This window comes from Calypte anna, chromosome 4A, assembly GCF_003957555.1.
Source record: "Calypte anna isolate BGI_N300 chromosome 4A, bCalAnn1_v1.p, whole genome shotgun sequence".
Taxonomy (NCBI): Eukaryota; Metazoa; Chordata; class Aves; order Apodiformes; family Trochilidae; genus Calypte; species Calypte anna.
Genome location: NC_044248.1, coordinates 17,009,787 through 17,028,318, shown reverse-complemented (window position 1 = coordinate 17,028,318; position 18,532 = coordinate 17,009,787). Strand labels below are relative to the sequence as shown.

The 18,532-nt window shown below is 41.6% G+C and overlaps 1 protein-coding gene across 13 annotated transcripts in view; it reads right to left on the bottom strand.

Moving 5' to 3' along the window:
* DCUN1D4 (defective in cullin neddylation 1 domain containing 4) overlaps window positions 1-12,075 on the bottom strand; it is a 39,875-nt gene extending 27,800 nt beyond the window's left edge. For 3 of the 13 annotated variants that reach the window (XM_030449829.1, XM_030449826.1, XM_030449828.1), the window contains exons 1-3: window positions 11,209-11,282; window positions 1,623-1,693; window positions 642-681 (exon numbers count right to left, since the gene is read on the bottom strand). In XM_030449829.1, the coding sequence (XP_030305689.1) occupies window positions 642-681; window positions 1,623-1,693; window positions 11,209-11,233 (136 nt within the window). In that variant the 5' untranslated portion in view covers window positions 11,234-11,282. Of the gene's footprint in view, window positions 1-641; window positions 682-1,622; window positions 1,694-9,844; window positions 9,869-10,349; window positions 10,491-10,994; window positions 11,074-11,109; window positions 11,287-11,941 lie in introns of those variants that run through there. The other 10 variants (XM_030449835.1, XM_030449836.1, XM_030449827.1 and 7 more) reach the window with 10 other exon arrangements.
* Window positions 12,076-18,532: the final 6,457 nt, after the last annotated feature.

Here is an 18,532-nt window from a genome sequence, read left to right as displayed (position 1 = left end):
GAGATAACAAATGCTACAAGATGTCAAGTCACAAAGCACAAATGCTGATGAATCAAGAATGGCAGCAAGCTAGTAAACAGGCACCGAGATGCATGCCTTGAGAAATAATGACATTTTACTGAACAAGAGCAGGTTTGGGCTAATACATAGCCCTTAGACACTGAAAATCTTCACAAGACACAGAAAAAATCTCCATCAAAACCACTAAAGAAAACACCTGACTTGTTTGGAGCACAGCATTTAAACTCGGTCACAGGCATTACAATAACCCCAAGAGGTCTTGCTTATAACTTTGTTCTCACTAACAATCTTTCAAGAGTCAAAACACTGTAAGTAACATGGATATTCTGCTAGTCTAATGGGTTGATTCCAAGGAGTGAGAGAAATTTCTCATTACGACTTTTAAAGTATTTAGACTAAGAAATGGTAAAACGTCAGATACTGATTAAAACTGCAAGAGACCTCCACAACTTAATAAATTAAAAGCATGAGTATCTGCTTTGAAAAAAACTTGAAAAATTCCTGCTATTTGTTTTCTAAAACTCCTTTAACATTCTGAAATATAATCTTCAGTGATGTCAGTGTCTTCTTAGATGAAGCATGTCTAAATTGCTTCATTCTATTACACCCCTATTAAATACCTGTCTGGTGATCGTCTTGACCAACGTCCTCTGTCAGATTCTGCAAAAGAGAAGGAATGATACAGTTTAACAAGATGGTGAACTTAATTATTCAGGCATGTCTTTAACCTTTATTTGATATTAATATTCATCTTAATTACTTAAGAAGCATACAGCTAGGACTGCAAAGCCCTTATGTTTTCAGTTGATATTGATTGAAGAAGTTACCCTTGCAAATGTATCGAGACAGTTCAGTGATCATCTTTAAATAATTTGAAAAATATTGACTTTTTTTAATCAAAAATATATCAAAATATGTTTCAAGATTGGAAATTATCCACTTTATGGGGGATTTTACACTGTTGTATTGAACAAGTCCATAATTAAATACAGCATTAGAAGAACTATTTTACAATTTACAACTTTGATTAAGTATAGAAGTGTTCTAATAAAAATGGATTAAAAAACAACTGAAATATTGGCAATGAGTCTGCCCCTTTTTTAGGCAATGTCTTTTCTACTAAATTTGCTGTGTACAAATAGAAGCTATGTCAGCATTTCCAGCTATGGTAGCAATTTTAAAAAATGTAAACAAGCAGGGCCAGTTTTTTTTTAAAAACTTGTTTCACTTTTTGCATGGTTATAAGGGGACAGTTTGTTCAATCAGTATGTTTTCCATAAGAGACATAAGAGAGAGACATGAGAGATGTTTCCATAAGAGACATCAGATAATGATGATGATTACCATCAAGGATCTAGGAATTCTGTTCTACAGAAACAACACCTAAATCCCATGTGCTCAAACTCAACCCTGACCCCCAGGAGTATCATCTTTCACCTTTTGATATTACTGCTTATCTCTTCATTGACTCAAAGCCAACTGCCTCTCAGACAAAAGGCAGCAATAGGGGTTTTTTTAATAATCATTTTATTATTTAAATCACAAAACATTCTGGTCTAAAGCCCTAACTATTCTGCTGACAGAAAATGGTAAGTCATTACCAGCCTATTGAGGGTGTGGTAAATCTTGTGAATATTTGCCAGTGTTGATAGGTGAGAATTCAGTTGAAAATCTAGAGAGGAAAAAAAGAAGTTTTAAATTCCCTGGTTTCCAGCTGTAGCAGCAGAGATCTTCGTATGTTCTCGTTGTTTAATAAAATCATCACATGACTATAAAATAAAAGCCATCTCAACACTTATGGAGCATCAGCATTTTCAATGATGAGTGGAAACGGTAAGTGAAATCTGCAAAAAGATATCCTACATATGCATTTTCCTTCAGGCATGGATGACTCTCAGCAAAATGGAACCATAGCTAAATGCAAAATTATATTAAAAATTTTTTTTAAACCACATTATAATTTCTACCTACTCAGTCCTTCAGTTCCATCAATTCCAAAACTAATCTAAGTACCATGTAACATAAAACCATTACTAAACATGCTAACTTTTAAAAAAGATAATTTTATTAATACACACATCTTGCTTTTATCCTAATTTTCTTGCAAAACTAAGTGACTGGAATACACTTACACAGCTGAAACATGTCTTTTGTATAATGAACCAAAATTCACAACAAAGCAGCTGTTAAGACCAAAGCCAACACTTTGTAAGAGAAGCCCAATAACATAAATGTTAACTTTCCTTCCATGTTTCAAAAATAAAACACTTGTGTCTGCTTCAGTTGCAAAAAAACCACAAACTAATTTTTCTCCATTCTTTTGAATCTCCCATTTTTACTAGAAATGTGTCAAGGGCAAAATTGGAAAGTAATTACATTGCAAAAAAGATCAACTGTGATCCAGCCAGGGCACATGCAAACCAACAAGAATCTCAAGAGCTGGACACAAAACACCTGACAGGGATCAAAGACAGCCAACTATTCGACAGTATTCCTATTTAAACTAAAAGTAACTTAGCTACCCCACTAGAATTCATGCATAGGAACACTCTAATTAGAGACTTACGATATATCAAGTGATGTATTCCAAGCAAAATTGTTCCATGTATGAAAAACTGTATGTGCCAAGTGTCACTGCCCAGTTAATGCACTAAAGCATTTCTACTGTGAGACATTGTGACTTTGCCCAGCAGCTGATGCAAAATGCAAGTAAGGTCAAAAACATAATTCCCACATTTCCATCCCTAGCATTTCAAATAAATGTTCACAAAATACACTTTCAGATGACCCAGAATCTAATATTCAACAGAAGTCACCATTAAATAGGAGATCCCCAATACAGTGAACCACACAGCTGTGAAGTTTAGAAGAGGATCTGAAGGAACTGTCTACTCCAAGTGTACATTTTACACAGGTTTATAGAATTCTCTAGTCACAGTGAATAATAAAAAAAAGAAATCTTCCTTTCATTTAAAGTATATTTCATTTATTATATTAGCTAGAGAGCATCATTCATTAATTGCTACCTATTTAATGCTGTCATCAATCCACCACCACAGAAATACAAATTTAAGTCAGAAGTACCAAAGACAGAACTTCCAACTTTAGATACACCTATTAATATGAAGTGAAAGACAATATAGATCTTTTAACCAAGATCTGATAGGAAGATTTTGCATCTTGAACAAGGTGATAGATTTTTGCCTGCATTAAGTGCTCAATAAAGTTCCATCTCAGCTAGTCAAGCAATATTAAGCAGAATCATTCTGCAAAAAAATGAGTTTATTAGCCAACCTTCAATTCAAGGCAAGATTAAAAGGTACGAGTCATTTTGTTAACTGCCAGACCAGACCAGGCTTTCAGGAATATGAGTTTTAAAATTTCCATTGTTGTTCAGCCTAAACACCAATGAGTCTTTCGAGAAAGAAGTGAGGTAACAATCTATGAACACTGAACATTTTATTCTAAACGATTATTAAACACTAATTTTAGACTGTACTCTTAAAAAAATAGAAAAAATTATTTTTATATTAGGATTTTATATAAATTAGGTATCACCTTCAAAATTAAACAATTCTGGGCACTTCAAAACACATTTTAAGCTGTTACTTCAAAAACAGGTTACATAGTCATGATGGGCTCAGAGGGGTTACACATGTATATTCTACAACTCTTCTACAACAACCATCACACCTTAGTTTCAAAAAGACAGGTCCTCTGTATTCATACAGATAAACCAGAATCTTTCCTCTCTTCAACAGGGGAAGTATACAAAGTAGGGGTATTGCCCAAAATCAAAACCAGGCTTCTTTTACAGTAATACTCATAAAAGCAAATACTAGCAGCCACAAATTAATTCCAGAATCTTAGAATGATTTGGGTTGCAATGGATCTTGAAGATAACCATTTCCAGCTCCCCTGCAGTGGGACACCTCCCACCAGACCATATGCTCAAAGCCCGATCCAACCAGACCTTGAACACTTCCAAGCAGGAGGCATCCACAGTTCCAGTGTCTCAGCACCCTCATACAAGAATTTCTTCCTAATGTCTTACCTGAATCTACCATCTTCCAGTTTAAAGCCATTACCCCTTGTCCTATCACTGCATGTCCTTTTAAAAAGTCCCTCCCCAGCTTTCCTGTAGGCCCTTGCAGATTCTGGAAGGCTGCTGTAAGGTCTCCTCCCCAGAGCCTTCTCTTCTCCAGGCTGAACAACCCCGACTGTCTCAGCCTGTCTCCAGCTCTCTGATCATCTTTGTGGCCATTTCATGGACTTGCTCCAAGAGCTCCCTGTCCTTCCTGCACTGAGGAAGTTTAATCACAGCTCAGGCCACCTTTAGAGCAGGTCACAGTGTCTGCTGTATCTAGATTGAAAGGAAGTTACACTGACTATCATATGCCATTGAGAAGGTGTTTTGAAAACAATGGCTTTGGGGGAAAAAAATAATAATTTTTAAAAAGTGGTACTTCCCATGCTCAAGTAATACAATCTTGAAAATCAGCATAGGGACAATGGCATAGGCAACATGACAATCCAGTGATCCAACAGCCAGCTGTACTCTTCAGAAGCATTGCACTCCCCCTCTACCTTCTGAATTCCCACACCTGCTTTCACAGCATCCAAGCTGTGACAGCTGTTTTTCACCCGAGTACAACAGTTTGAAAGCATATGAACTGGACGGAAAAGATCTGGGTTATTTTCCCTGCAGAAAGAAATAGTTTATAGCACAGTATCACAGAGCTTATCAGCCTGGGATCAGAAGAAGGAAATCTGCTTGCTTCATTAATATTGAGATGTGTGGTAATGTTCTTCAAGCTTAAGAAATGTACGTCACACAAGTGTGTGTATTTTGTTGACAAAATTATTTTTCCTGTAGATGGTTCCTTATGTTTAGCAAAGATTGAAGCAATGGACATTCCAAATTATAAATACTTTACAATAATTCAGAAGGTAAAGACGAAAGAAAAAAAAAAACAAACAAAACAGAAAAACAAAAAAACACCTGAGTAAAATAACTGCAAGCCCAAAATCCATCAAGGAAAGAAATGCCAGAGCCAACCTAATACCACAGAATTAAAACCATGTCTGCAGTTCAACACTTAAAATTGAACGTTAAAGTCTGGGTTAGTCAATTAGCCGTGATCATATAGAATTTAAAAGTAAAAAGCAAACAGTTTAAAAATAACTTTAAATATTATAGGTTAAGGTTTATGCTATGGACTCGACAGTTATGGAGAGGCAAAAAAACCAGCAGCTGGGCTCACTTCCATAACAAACTAGGTAAGAATTGTTTTAACCCCCTCCACAGCCCTCCCCAAGATAAACATGAAATACAGTGAACAAAAATACTCCATATATCTTAAATATAAGCAAGTTATACAGCAGAACTGAACTTGAATACTCTACTTTCCTAACTGAAATGAAAAAAAAAAAAAAATTAAGGTCAAGTGCAATTTTTTACTGGGGGAAACAATATATTGCCAAACGACTCAAAATAAAATCACAAATGAATACCTAATAAGACCAAAAAAAAATTTCCGCCTATGTGCCTACTCCCACTCAGACATGTACCTGCCTGAACACAATCTTTAACTTAGTCCCTGCTACCAAAATTATTACTCTAAAGCTTGGACAAAAAACATCTACAGGGTGCACTACGATCTACTGAAACCTAGTAAAAAATTAACAGTAGTACAAAATCAGATCAGAAGCTGACTCCAAGTTTCCTTTAAAGGCTTTAGATTATTTTTCAGAGTAAACAGAAAACCTACAAAAAATTCCATAATAACACAAGGTCTAAAAACATTTACCCTGGATAGATATGCCACATAAATGCTATAGATAAAATTCAGAATTAAAAAGTTAGGTATGGAAATAATCACTGTGAAGACCTATCTGATTCAGTACAAACACCATGGGTAATTTTCCGTATCCTTCTCAGAAAAAACTAGATAGAAAACATATACTAGACAGTCTCCTTCCTAAAAATTAAAATGGAGTGTTTTGCTTTTATTTGATTTCCTTGATTTCCAATAACAGAACTAAAGAAACCTTGCAGCAGTACTAGAAATAACAGTTCAAAATAGTCTTCATAATTAATTTTAAATAAACTGTACTTATTCAAAAGCAGAATCATTTAATTTTCTGTGAACTACACCATTTCATGCTTATAGTCTACTTCCAGAACTATCCTAACAGTAAAACAGTTTATATTGATTAATGAACTCAGAAGTTCAGATCTCAAACTGACATTTCATGAGAGCTTTTCCTTATATTCAGGAAGCAGAATTGATATATTTCTTTCTAAATGCACAAACCCAAATAAAAACATGCATCAGTTTTATCTTCATTTACACAAAAACATCGCAACACACCTAAAACCTGAGATTCCCAAGCTGCAGTAGAGAGCAGCTAGATGATTCTGCATTCCTGTCAAAGACAGGATTAAGAATTAATTTCCAACGTGTCTGCAGCTGCATTGGCACATGCACTGACTCCCATTAGCAGAGGTGGCCCACAGAAGAGAGCAAGCATGCAGGCAGAGAGGCAGAAAACAGCCTTGAAAAGTAGGGTCTCCCTTGATTTGGTGGGGTTGAATATAGGGCATGATTCAGAAAGCAAGGAAAACACTAAATAATTCCAACCTGAACAGTAAGGACATGCAACTGACTGGCAAGGGAAGCGGGATGATCCATCCTAGCTTGAGGAGCAACAGGATACAGCCACTGGAGCTAAAGACATGGTGCATGCAGGATGCTTCTCCTGCACTAAGCACAGAGCCTCACCCAGCTCAGAGCTACCTCCTGCTGACACCAGTGGTACTCAAAGCCAAAGCAGCAAATTTGTCTTCGTGTTACAAACACAACAAGCTAAGAAGTTCTCAAGCAAAAAAGTGTGATTTATGCTATCTTACAACAACAAAAAAAAACAAAAACAAAACCACAAAAACCCAACCAGAACCCCACAAAAAAACCCAACACCAAGCAAACAATAAAAAAACCCCCAAACAATAATTAATAATTTTCTCCCCATAGGAACAAATCCTTATTCTACCTAGGTATTTAATAAGTATCCTGATCTGAAGGCTTGTTTACAAAAAGGGCTACTGCAGTGTGAAGCTCATTGAGAATTTCAGACCAATTCAAGCAGTGCAAAAGTTGTGTAACTGTTACTTTAGTTTGAATGCATTTCCACTTACCTTGACTCTGACAAAGTAAAAGCTATGCTAACATATGCTAGACTGACATTTAGGATAAAGACCCTGCACATTGACTCATGGGGCTTTAAGGGTTTTTTGGGGGGTGGTGGTCTTGGTTGGGTGTTTTGACTTTTTTACAGAAAAGACCCAGCACTAAGCATACTTCTGATGCAAATTGTATCTGGTTTTGTTGCTGCAAATACTACTGTGCACCTACTTATCAAATGTATTTGATAAGCATTCCTAGTGGAAAATTCCTGACAGAACATAATAGACCTGAAGTGACCAGCCACAGTTGGAAAAGAACAAGTAAAAGCAGTAGATAATTAGAACTAATTTAAATCTGTTTCTAAAGCATGTATTACCAAATCAAACAGCATTTCAGTGATTCCATGTTACTCAGACTGCTAGCAGACATTCTTTTAGTCTATAATTTAAGAATGCAAGAAACTTGAGCTACAAAACATTTAATAGAGCACCAATTTTACATACATCTGATGCAAAGTCTTCATTCAGTCTAACTCTTGCTCTGCCATCAAATTCAAAGTGTCAGTAAATTAGCTTTGCATCATCGGCTACTGTGACCAATGTTGCTTGCCAGCACTACCCTAAACTTCATGCCAGATTAGGTGTCATCTGTCATCCCACAAAGGGCACAAAGCTAATAAAAACTTTGTATCTCATGCTACAGCTAATTCAGCAGAAATGCAACCCTGTCAAGCCCTCGCTACTAGGGTATCCAGCACCATGCAGATCTGGTGTACATCACAATGAAACTGCAGCAGCCTGGAACAGCTACACCAGGCAGAAGCATTACTGCCCCAGCTGTTCACTTTTTCCTCTCTGCCAAGTTATAGACCTCACAGACCTCAGCCAGGTCATGGCCAAATTTCCTAATCCACTTTGCACATAAAAAACCCCAAACCCCACAACCCTGTCAGTTTCAACAACTGAAGTGGCAAGAGCTAACGTAGATACATTTGCCTGAGTGGATCAGAGAGTGCTCCTACAAATCATTTCACCAGTAGAGCAGGGGGAGCAGCAATCTACAGCTCATGGGCAGCTGCAGCAGAGCCCCCAAGTCCAGGCAGCCACACATCTGCATCCAGTGACAGAGAGTGTGTCACATCAGCTGGTTCCTAAGGGCAAGCTAAACCCTTGCAGCTCTAAATACACATATAAACACACACAGATACAGATACATATATATACATATACATGCATATGTATATATATAAAGGAGCAAACTGGTAGCTTTTTCTACCTCTTTATAAGTCAAAAGCAGAAATTCTGTTTAATGTCAGATCTCCGATTTTTGAAGACAACAACTTAACTAACAATGTAAGAAAAATGTTGGCACATTTAAAACCAGGGTTTAGCTTGAAGCCCTTGTCAGTAGAAATTACTTATTGTAGAAGAGTGTTAAATGTGCTGTATTTAAATTGGACACAAGAGTTGTACATTTTCATAGGATATACTGTACTTCTAGTGCTAGAAACAGACAAACTAAGCAAGTTTTCCTCTTCTGCTTGAAGACACCAACAAAACTAGGAAATCATGCTTTGGAAAAAAATCAGAGTCTTTCTTTTCAGTATCTGCAAAGGGAAGGGGGAAAAAGTGAAGAAAATACAGGATTAGTAAGTTAGCACAATAACTACTCAAAACCAAATTTAAATAAAGTGCTGACATTACACAAATGAAATCTCATCCTGATACAAACAAATGAGGAGCAGCAGTGAGAGGAAGATTGTTTACTTGCATGTAATTCATCACATGGCCTTGCACAAACAAAACATTTCCATCTACAGCTACTGGATCTGAAAGAAACTTTAAATGTTTGCAACAGAAAAATGGAAAGTTTATGTTTCTCATATAATGTGAAAGGTGAATATTCAGTTTCATAAGTAAAATTGAGACTGAGCAAAAATGTATTTGTGCTTCTACCGTAAGATACAAATAAGCTTAAGGAGGGTCAAAAAGAAGGCTCAAAAGAAATGTTCTATCAAAAAACAATCATAAGCCATCTCCTGTATGTGTAAAAATCTGCTGCAAACACTTCTTGCTTCAAGCACTTAAATAAATGAGGATAAAAAAACTAAGTAGCTACAGATAAGGAAGTTAGTTAATTGGGGAAAATATTCCTGTTTAAAATAACGTATATACAAAATAATGAACTGCCAAAAACAAAAACAAAAACCAAACCACCGAACAAAAAAAAAAGAGTACTGAGGTAGAAGATTCAATCATTCCAAGGGGCATTTTTAAAGAGAAGCCCATAACACCTGAAGGCTGAGAAACAGTACTCTTCTTGTTTTCTGCAGAGAAATTAAAAATAATTAAAAAATGAAAAAGAATCCCTATATAGTCTTCAACATGCTCAGGGAGCACAGGAATATTTGTAACTGTAGCTTATACACATATAATGAGGAACTGTACCTTTTTTTTTTTTTTGAAAGGACACATGATAAAGAGAATAGAAGGCATTTTCTAGAATAATTATCTTTCTGTTTCAAACATGAGGCAGTTATTTGTGCTTTAATGGTAGCCTTAACCAGAAACATATAATAATTCTTAAATATAAAGGTAAAATAGACCAGAAACACTAAAGAAATCATATAACCTTACGAGTTAGAGCTTCTACCGGGCTGCTCTTATCCAATCTCTGATTTTGATAAATACAGGAGGATCCAAGAAAATCCAGGCCTTACACAGCATTTCTTTCCATAATCGCTTTCAAGACTTTGTCCAAAAGCCAGACCATCATTCCTTAGTGTATGATCAAAGCTTCAATTGTCATTATCTTTCTCATAAGTTCTGCAGTAATGAAGTGTCTCAGGACTGCAACTTCTCACACAGTGAGAACACATCTCTGGGAGATGCCACAGGAACTGTGAGCATCGCTCTACCGAGGCTGCTTTGTGCTCGGGACGAAAGCCTCACCTCTACAGCGGGCAGGGATGGACCCTATTCCTCAACTCCACACCCACTCAGGTTTTTAATCCCCCAACGCCAGGCACCCTGCCTACAGCATACGGTCCCGCCTGCTTGGAAACCAGAGCCAGAAACTGTATCGCGGAAACAAAGCCCTTCCTATGCTCCCCCAAAACAAGCAGCGAGATCCCTCCCTTACTCCTACTCCGCAGCCGAAATGCTTTGCCCCACTCCGCGTTCTGCCCCACTGTGAGGGCAGATCCCCGGCGCTCCAGGGACTCCGGGCCGGCCGCTGGGTACCGGGCTACAACTCCCACCCCGGGGCGGGGGCAGCGCGCCGCGCCGCCGCAGTGCCTGCTGGGAGTTGTAGTTCCCCACCCCCTCCACTTCCAGCCCCGCCGCACGGAGCAGCTGCAAGCGAGACTCCACCTCCCACAATGCGCGGCGGCCCCAATCCCCTTCACAGCCCATTTCTCCTGCACCGGCCCGGGGAATCCGCTAAATTAACCGCCACCCACCTCCCCCCCCCTCCACCCACACCGCTACCGCGTACCGGGGCCGCCGGGCAGCGCCGCAGCTATCGCCCACACTCCCCTCGGCAGCCCCGGCTCCCGCGCCGCCAGCCACGAGGGCCGGCCGCGGCCTCACCGGCTCAGAAGCCGGGTCGGGGAAACTGCGTCACAGGCTCCGACCGCCCCCGGCCCCCTCCGCTGCTGCTCCCCTCACCCGCGCCCTCACGGGCGGCCCCCGCCCAACCCCGGCCCCTCCCGCCCTCCGGCGGCGCCCGCCAAGGGCCGCGGGGTTATTCGCCGTCCACACGGGGCCCCCACCCCCGGATACGCACACCGCCTCTCTGCCCGCCGGCTCCACGCCCGCAGGCCCGACGCCCTCCCCCGCCACCGGGAGCCCCGGCGGCGCGTTCGGCCGAGCTAGTGCTGGGTAGGAGAAGCCACCCCTACCCAGGCAGCAGAGCTCGCCGGCGGAAATACCAAGCCGGTGGCGCCGGGTGCCGCCGCTGGGCGGGCGGGAGTGCGCGGCCCGGCCCCGCCGCTACTCACTGACAGCGGCGGCATCCGAGTGCATTTTCGTGCAGCGCACACACTGCCCTGCCCGGCCCGGCTCCCTCTGCCCCTCTCCCAATCACAGAGCCCAAGCGCAGACGCCCCCCGCCCCGCCCACCGGCGGCACCCATTGGCCCGGGCTGCCCGGAGAGGCCGCGCCTCCGCCTCTCCCGCTGCACGAGGCCCCTGCCATTCTCCCTCTGCCCGCCCCGCGCCGCCCGCCCCGCCCGCTCCCGGCCTCCTATTGGGCTCGGGGCTGAGCCGGCCCCGCCCCCCCTCTCTGATTGGTCTCTGCCGCTGCCAGTTTTTCCCGGCCTTGAAAGCGCGTGCAAAGAACACCACTTTGTGTCAGCCGTGGCTCTGATTGGCTACGGGGGACAAGGGCCGCGCCTACGCCCTGATACGATTGGGTAAACGGGGCAGGGGGCGGGGCCTGGCGGCTGACCCACCCCGCCCCGCCGGCAGGAGGGCAGTCAGGGTCCGGCTGACCCGGGGCGAGAGCCGGGGGTCAGGGGCCTGACCCGCACCCGCCTCTGCTCCCCACCCACCCACCCACCCACCCACCCACCGCCTCCCCTCCGGCAGCCGGCCGGTACGCGGCGCGATCACTGATAGACTCGCGTTCCCCACGTTTGAGCCCCGAGGGCAGCCCGGGGGCCTGAGGGGAGGGTAGGCAGGCTCGGCTCCAGCGCCGCCTCCGCGGAGCCCTGCTGTCAGGAAAGCTCCGTACCGCCTGAGGGCTGGCGAGACCTCGTACCTGCCCCGCTCGGATGAACGAGCGCTCGCACACGTACTTCATGCCTGCCCCGGGGCGGCTGGTGCCGCCTCCTCAGGGCTGCGGCTGGCCGGTGGCGCTGGGGAGGGCGGAGCTCCGGCCTGCACCGCCCTCCCGTAGCAATACCCAACTTCAGCTGGATCGCCGGATCACCAGCTCCTTCAGAAGTTTCTTTGCTTCTCCCATCTCCCTAAAGAGAAAAACAGCTCGAACGCGCCGAGGGGTCAGGTCAGTGCCACAGCAGGGTACTGGGGAGAGCCGAGGGCCGGCAGCTGCTCCTTACGGGTAGAGCAGGCTGCCTCCTCCCCCCCGTACTGCTCCTGCCCCAGACACCCGCGGTACGAAGCCACTCTCCCTTCCCTCTCTTGGAGTGCGGATGGAAAGAGCTCCCCGTTCCTGAGCCGGACGACGAAGCCACCTTGCAAGTCACTGCTGCTCAGGGTGTGAGCTCAGCATATTGCCCTCCCTCTGGGGTAACCGCTTCCCCTTGCACTGCCCTGGGCCACAGATGAGAAAAGACTCAGAGAGAGCCACCTGTGCACAACAGAGGATTATTAAAACAGATATTACCCATGAAACAAAAACTTCCTCTAGGAGGTTAAGTTAAAACAAGGTCAAGGACTCAGAATTGAAGAAGTGCCAGATTTAAGGTAATTGGCATTTTAGGCCAATGGCTTGAGTCCACTCCTTTTTTATGACCCTTGTCTTATTCAGTGAATCAGGGAGAATGGGCAAGTACAACCAATTGGTTTTACAGAGCAACATCTGATGTTTTCAACTGCCTGTTTTACAGAGAAGAAGATGGAATCCATAAGAAAATGAATACTAAGACCATGTCAGAGCACACCAGAACACCCTGTTATTTGAAATATTTATTTGTTCACTAACTCTTCAAAATTATTTCTGTAGAATTTCCTGCCTCTACCTCAGATACTTTACTATTTGCCTCATCTTATCTTTAGCAATTGTGACTTTTATGCTACCACCTCCAAAGAAAATAATAATCTATATCACAGACAAAAGCAGTACAAGATAGGTTTTACTTCTCGGGTAGTTCTAACATCCCATATGCCATGCATACACATCTGTGCATGTCATCCCAAACTTAAATGCCCAGTAGGGGCACCCCTGAGTTGCAATTCACCTCTTTAGAATAGATAGATTGAGAGGAACAATTCCTTCAGGAATGCCATTTGTTCTCATTGACCAGAAAAAGCCCGTAGACTTAATTTAGAACAAAAACTTACTGAAAAAGAAATCATCTCCCATGCCTTATGTATCTGTAAACTAATAACAGATCTAAAGAAAGCTGGCACAAAAACCCAACGACAAACAAAAAACCCAACCTCTTATCTTGTTATATCTGAAGACATTTAAGACCTGAGGAAAGGCTTGTATTTTTTATCCTCTATTAGTCTAAAATGAAAGATACTACTTTGCTTTACAAATCCTTCCTTGGATACAGCTTCTATAACTACTGCTATCCATCAGTGTAAAGCAAGTAATACTGTAAGTTTGACAAACAAAAGTTCAGAATAATTCTGAATAGTTGAAAGCACAAGTATAGCCCCTTTAAAACTATAACTGCAATTAAATCCATAGGGAAATACAAAAGAGACTTTGTTTTCTGCCTCTGCCTGCTACACAAGGGAATAAATGTTTCAGCCAGAGAGGACCTGCCCCATGACACAAAGCCCATTACAATATGCACCTTCTTTCCAGCCTCAAGAAGGTATAAAATCTCCTTTGCTACGACTGGTTGTAACTACTGTGCAAGTCTCTGGGCTGCAGATCATATCTATATTTTCTTTCTGAAGCCTGAATTTACAAAATGCAGAAATATTTAATTTTGCATAGAGCTGGTCAATCAGGTCATGGTGGATCAAGTGTTGTCCCAAGGACAGTGAAAATTTAAGCAGTTACAGCATCAGCCTCTTAAATCCTTTCTTCTGTCCCAATGCAATCATTTGGATAGCTAGATAGAAAGGTAGATCAAAGAGCAAGGCTGCTCCCAGTGCTCCCAGAAAGAAAAAATTCTAAAATAAACACCATCAACCTCAAAATCTTTTTTGGTTTCATTGTGTTTTTTTTCCCAGCCAGCTGGTCAGGCTCACTACACATATGTGCAAATACTCCCATCACAGAGTCACAGAGTTATCAGAGCTGGAAGGGACCTCTTGAGATTATACAATCCAACCTCTCCCCACTACAGCAGGATCATCCACAGCACATTACATGAGACTGCATCCAGGTGGGGTTTGAAAATCTCCAGAGAAGGGGACTCCACAACCTCCCTGGGCAGCCTGTTCCACTGCCTTGTCACCCTCATAGTCAAGAAGTTTTTCCTTATGTTTAAATGGAACTTCCTATCATCCAGCTTGTGGAAAAATAAACCAAGAACTGGAGAGGGGCAGGAAATCCATCAGCCAGTTTACACACTACTAGGTCAGACTTCAAACTGCAAACATTTTTCTTTTTTTTTAAAGGCACTGTCATCCTTTACACTGTTTTGTTGGTTGTGGGTTGTTTTTTTTTTTTTTTTTTTTGTTTGTTTTATTATTATTATTTTGTTTTATTGATAGCTAAAATGTCAGCCACATAAAAAATCACCTGAGACTGTGAAGAATACTGGCTAACATGAGAAAAAGGAGTCATTTACTTAGCTGTATCTTTTTCACTATCAGAAATATAGTACAAAAGGGTTCTTTGAGAAAGAGGATCCCCTCTGTTTCCAAAGGGTATCCAACTCCAGATTGCTAAAGCCACTGCATCTCTCAAGTACCTCTGTTCATCTTGCTTTGCTTAGAAACAAACTTGAAAGTTAATTTTAGGCACCAGAATCACAAACCATTCCGTGTTTTGTAAGTCAGACGGGGAAGAGAATTGTATTGAAAATAAAAACATTAGCAAAGCAGATTAAGCAGCAACACAGCAGGATACGGGGCAGTCTCAGAAAAAGAACAAAATGTCCACCAGAAGCCCAGCAGTCACAGTTCTAAGTTCTTTGCAGATATGAGAAAGTAACCGATACCCAAGTCAACACAAACAGCTTTATGTAATCCTTCTGAAAAGATTTTTCACCCGCAGAGTTGCAATGAGCCACCTCAGCTTAGCGCTATTTTTGCCTGGGAGCAGAGAGTCCTGCTCAGGGACAAAAGAGGACCTCGGGTGGCAGAAAGCAGCAGCTGCAGGTTGTGTAACTGCTTGAAGCCACCCCTTGCTAGGTAATGCAGATCATTCCAATTGCCCCGTCCCATCGACTCATGTTGTGCTCCTTGTTTAGGTAAAAACGGGTTTTTTTGTTACACTTGCTCCACGGATTAATGACTGACTCCGAAGGTCCTTTTGTAACACCCTGCAAACAAATCTAATTTTACTTACAAGATAAAAAAATCTCTTTCAGGGCTGTTGGCAGCTCATTTTTAAATCCTTAAATCAGATTTATATTTTTTTTTTGAGCTTCAGGGGGACATTTTTTTAAAAATCTGCTTAATTTTATGAGTAAGAAGCCCTGAGCAGCCAAGCTTGAGAGAGCAGCTCAGAATTTCTGCACAAAGCAGGTGCTTCAAAACAAGCAGCACCCTTGTCTGGGGCCACAAAGCTCCCTCCGATCCAGCAGAGGAGCCTGAACACTTTCATCAGTCGGCTTCAGTGAGACATGTGGGAGCAAGTCACCTGCATTCTTCAGCTGCACCCAGCTTCTTTCAGTAACATCAGCTCCAGTTCAAAACAGATGGGTGTGCCCACCTTTTACTTAATAAACTTGTAAGTGCAACATTCTTTTTGAAAACAGGAAATAAAAATTTCAGGTCCTTTTTAGGCCAAGAGATTTGAACTGCAGTGCCCAGGTCTGTCAGTGCCCTGTGACAACAACAGAGCCACTGCTCCTGAAAGCAAGCTTACAAGTCAGATATTTATAACCTAGGCCTTTTACCACAGCAGAAGTTCAAACCATTAGAAACTAAGGTCTATTTAAATCTTGTAACATACTATCTTATGAAAGCTGAGATGCAGAGTATGATTAGAAAACAGCAAGATTAGTCACACACCCCTGCATCAGGACCTGTTCTAGCACATTTCTTTCATAGTTAGAAATATAATAGTTGTGACAGAGATTTATTGCATGCTTTTCTAAACCAGCCAGATACAGTGGATTAAATCAGTGTACAGATTCAAGGGCAAAAAACCTGTAGGTTTAGCTGCCCAATTCTAGCCACCATAGTAGAAGCAATATACAAAGAGTTCAGGGACACTTTTCTTAAATCAGTCATTCTGATAAAATAATGCAAATGTCAACAAGTACTTTCTAGTCGTTACATTTGCATACAGTGTCTTCTGATATTAGGCATTGTGAGGTATGGACACACCAGCATTAAATTACACAAGCTACTCAGAGAAAAAGAATATTCAAACTAGATTTTGTCACTGTTTATGTCAGCATTTCTAACAGGGCAAATATTACTGTGTTGTGTGAGAATCTATCAAAGTATGCTCACAGACTTTGAAGATTACACTCAGGGGTGACACGCAGTCTGGTTGGTAATGCAGGACACAGTCTGGTGTCCAACTTCTTTAAAAATACTCTGATTCCATTTTTTAATTGTTAAAAAAATAAGGGGCTTTCCAGTTTTTTGTTTATGAATATTATTTTCTGCCTCACATTAACAAACTGCTCACATTAACCAGTATTTGCAGAGTCAGCCTGTGGAGCATGTTAAGTAATGTGGCAAGACAGTGTTATGTTTGGTACAGGCTATGGAAAGGCAAACCTGTGGCTGGACATGCATCAGAACCAGTTTAGAAGATTAAGTCCTACCTACAGGAAACTGGGAAGTTTAATCAGGCTTCTTGGGCTTGTAAAGACAAACACAGCACCTCTAGGTGAGAGGTAAATTACTCCAATAATGGCTGGTTGGTTATAACTAACAGGCTTTCTAATCAGAGATGAAGGTGTGGTGGCTCTCTGTTCCTCAAGTGCCCTTCAAATATCCTCAGTCCAGAAAGATCAGTGAAATGTTTCACCCCCACAAACACAGTCCTAAAAACAAGAGAGCAAAATGCTGGGATGACCAGGATAAAGTGACAAACTTGGTGATGGCAATAGTTACCTGACTAAGCAGAACAAGAAACCCTGGGTGAAGACACATCCTGGTTTTGCTTACATAAAGAAACAGTAAAATTGAGTATGGTCAACCTGTTCTCAAAAGTACATTGACAGACAGTCAAAGGGAGAAAGAACAACACTTTCTTTCCTGAAACATGTTCTATTCCTTTCAGTCCCAGCATGTTTAGATATTACTGGAAAGTAATACTGATACCAAATACCAACATCACAAATATGTTTCCAAGTTGAGAGGGTCATTTAAATAAAATATCTAACATGTTTGTCACAGGCACAAAACTTTCTTTGGACAACACTGAAATTGTCCTCACTGATTGAGAGAAGCTCTGCACATATACTGAGGAATTTAAAAGACACTGCCAAGAGACCTCAAGAAAACACAAGTTTTTACATTGTGTTACATGGATGTTACACACTAAGTAAGCCTCTGCCCAGGTCAAAAAAAAAAAAAAAGGCCCACCTCTATTTAGCCCCACTAAAAACTGTAGTACAAGCAAAGGAACAATGCTTTTTTTGCTTTATTGCAGTTCATTTTAAATAAAAATTACAATCAACTTTTCGTCCTTCTCAGAAACCTTGTCGTGTTGAACAGGATTATTTTTAATTCTTCTGCAGTGTGTTCACATAAGTGTCTCATAGCAATAACAATTCAGAGGTACTTGACTATTCCCTTTGTTAAAGCATTGGAGTGTATAAGGTTCTGTTAAAAAAGAAAGTCTGTAAAAGTCACTGCCTTTTCTCCAGTGTTATGAACATTATCATCTGCAAATTGTTCTAATAAAACTAATTTAAGAATAAAATGTGGGATATCAGCAGATGTAAATAGTGTTTTAGTAGAGTAAAAAATGCAGATTCTTTGAACACAGTTACTGCATGGCTCCCAATTAAAAACACATCAGTACCATTCCTATTTTGAAAAGACAGGCTGAGCTTTTTATTGTGGTAGCAGCAGGACTACAAAGTGCACCATGCATCAACAGGTCACTGACACTACCACTTTAGTTTGCTTTGTCCCAGACATTAAAAAAGTGTGGAAGTCAGCTGAAACACCTTGCTCATGACTGTTCCAGTGAGCTCCCAGGAGAGGTAAGGGATCAGATCTGCAGCCTAAAGGAAAGGTGGATGGATTCATTCAAGCCTGAACCACCACAATCCAGGATACCTTCAGAAAGCTGAAGAAGTTATTTTTCCCAAAGTTCCCACCCTTACTTTGCTGGGTAGGCAGCAGGCATCTGGCCCAGACAGATCCCCCTCTCATAGTGATGACAACTCATTAAGGAGGTACCAGACAATATTAAACAGACATTCACAGTGTTAGGCAGCACAGGAGTCACTCATCCTTATACAGGGTAGTCTTTTGGGCTGACAATTCAGTTTCAAGCAACAGACCTTTCTTGTTAGTCCCAATGATGTTATTTTCCCAT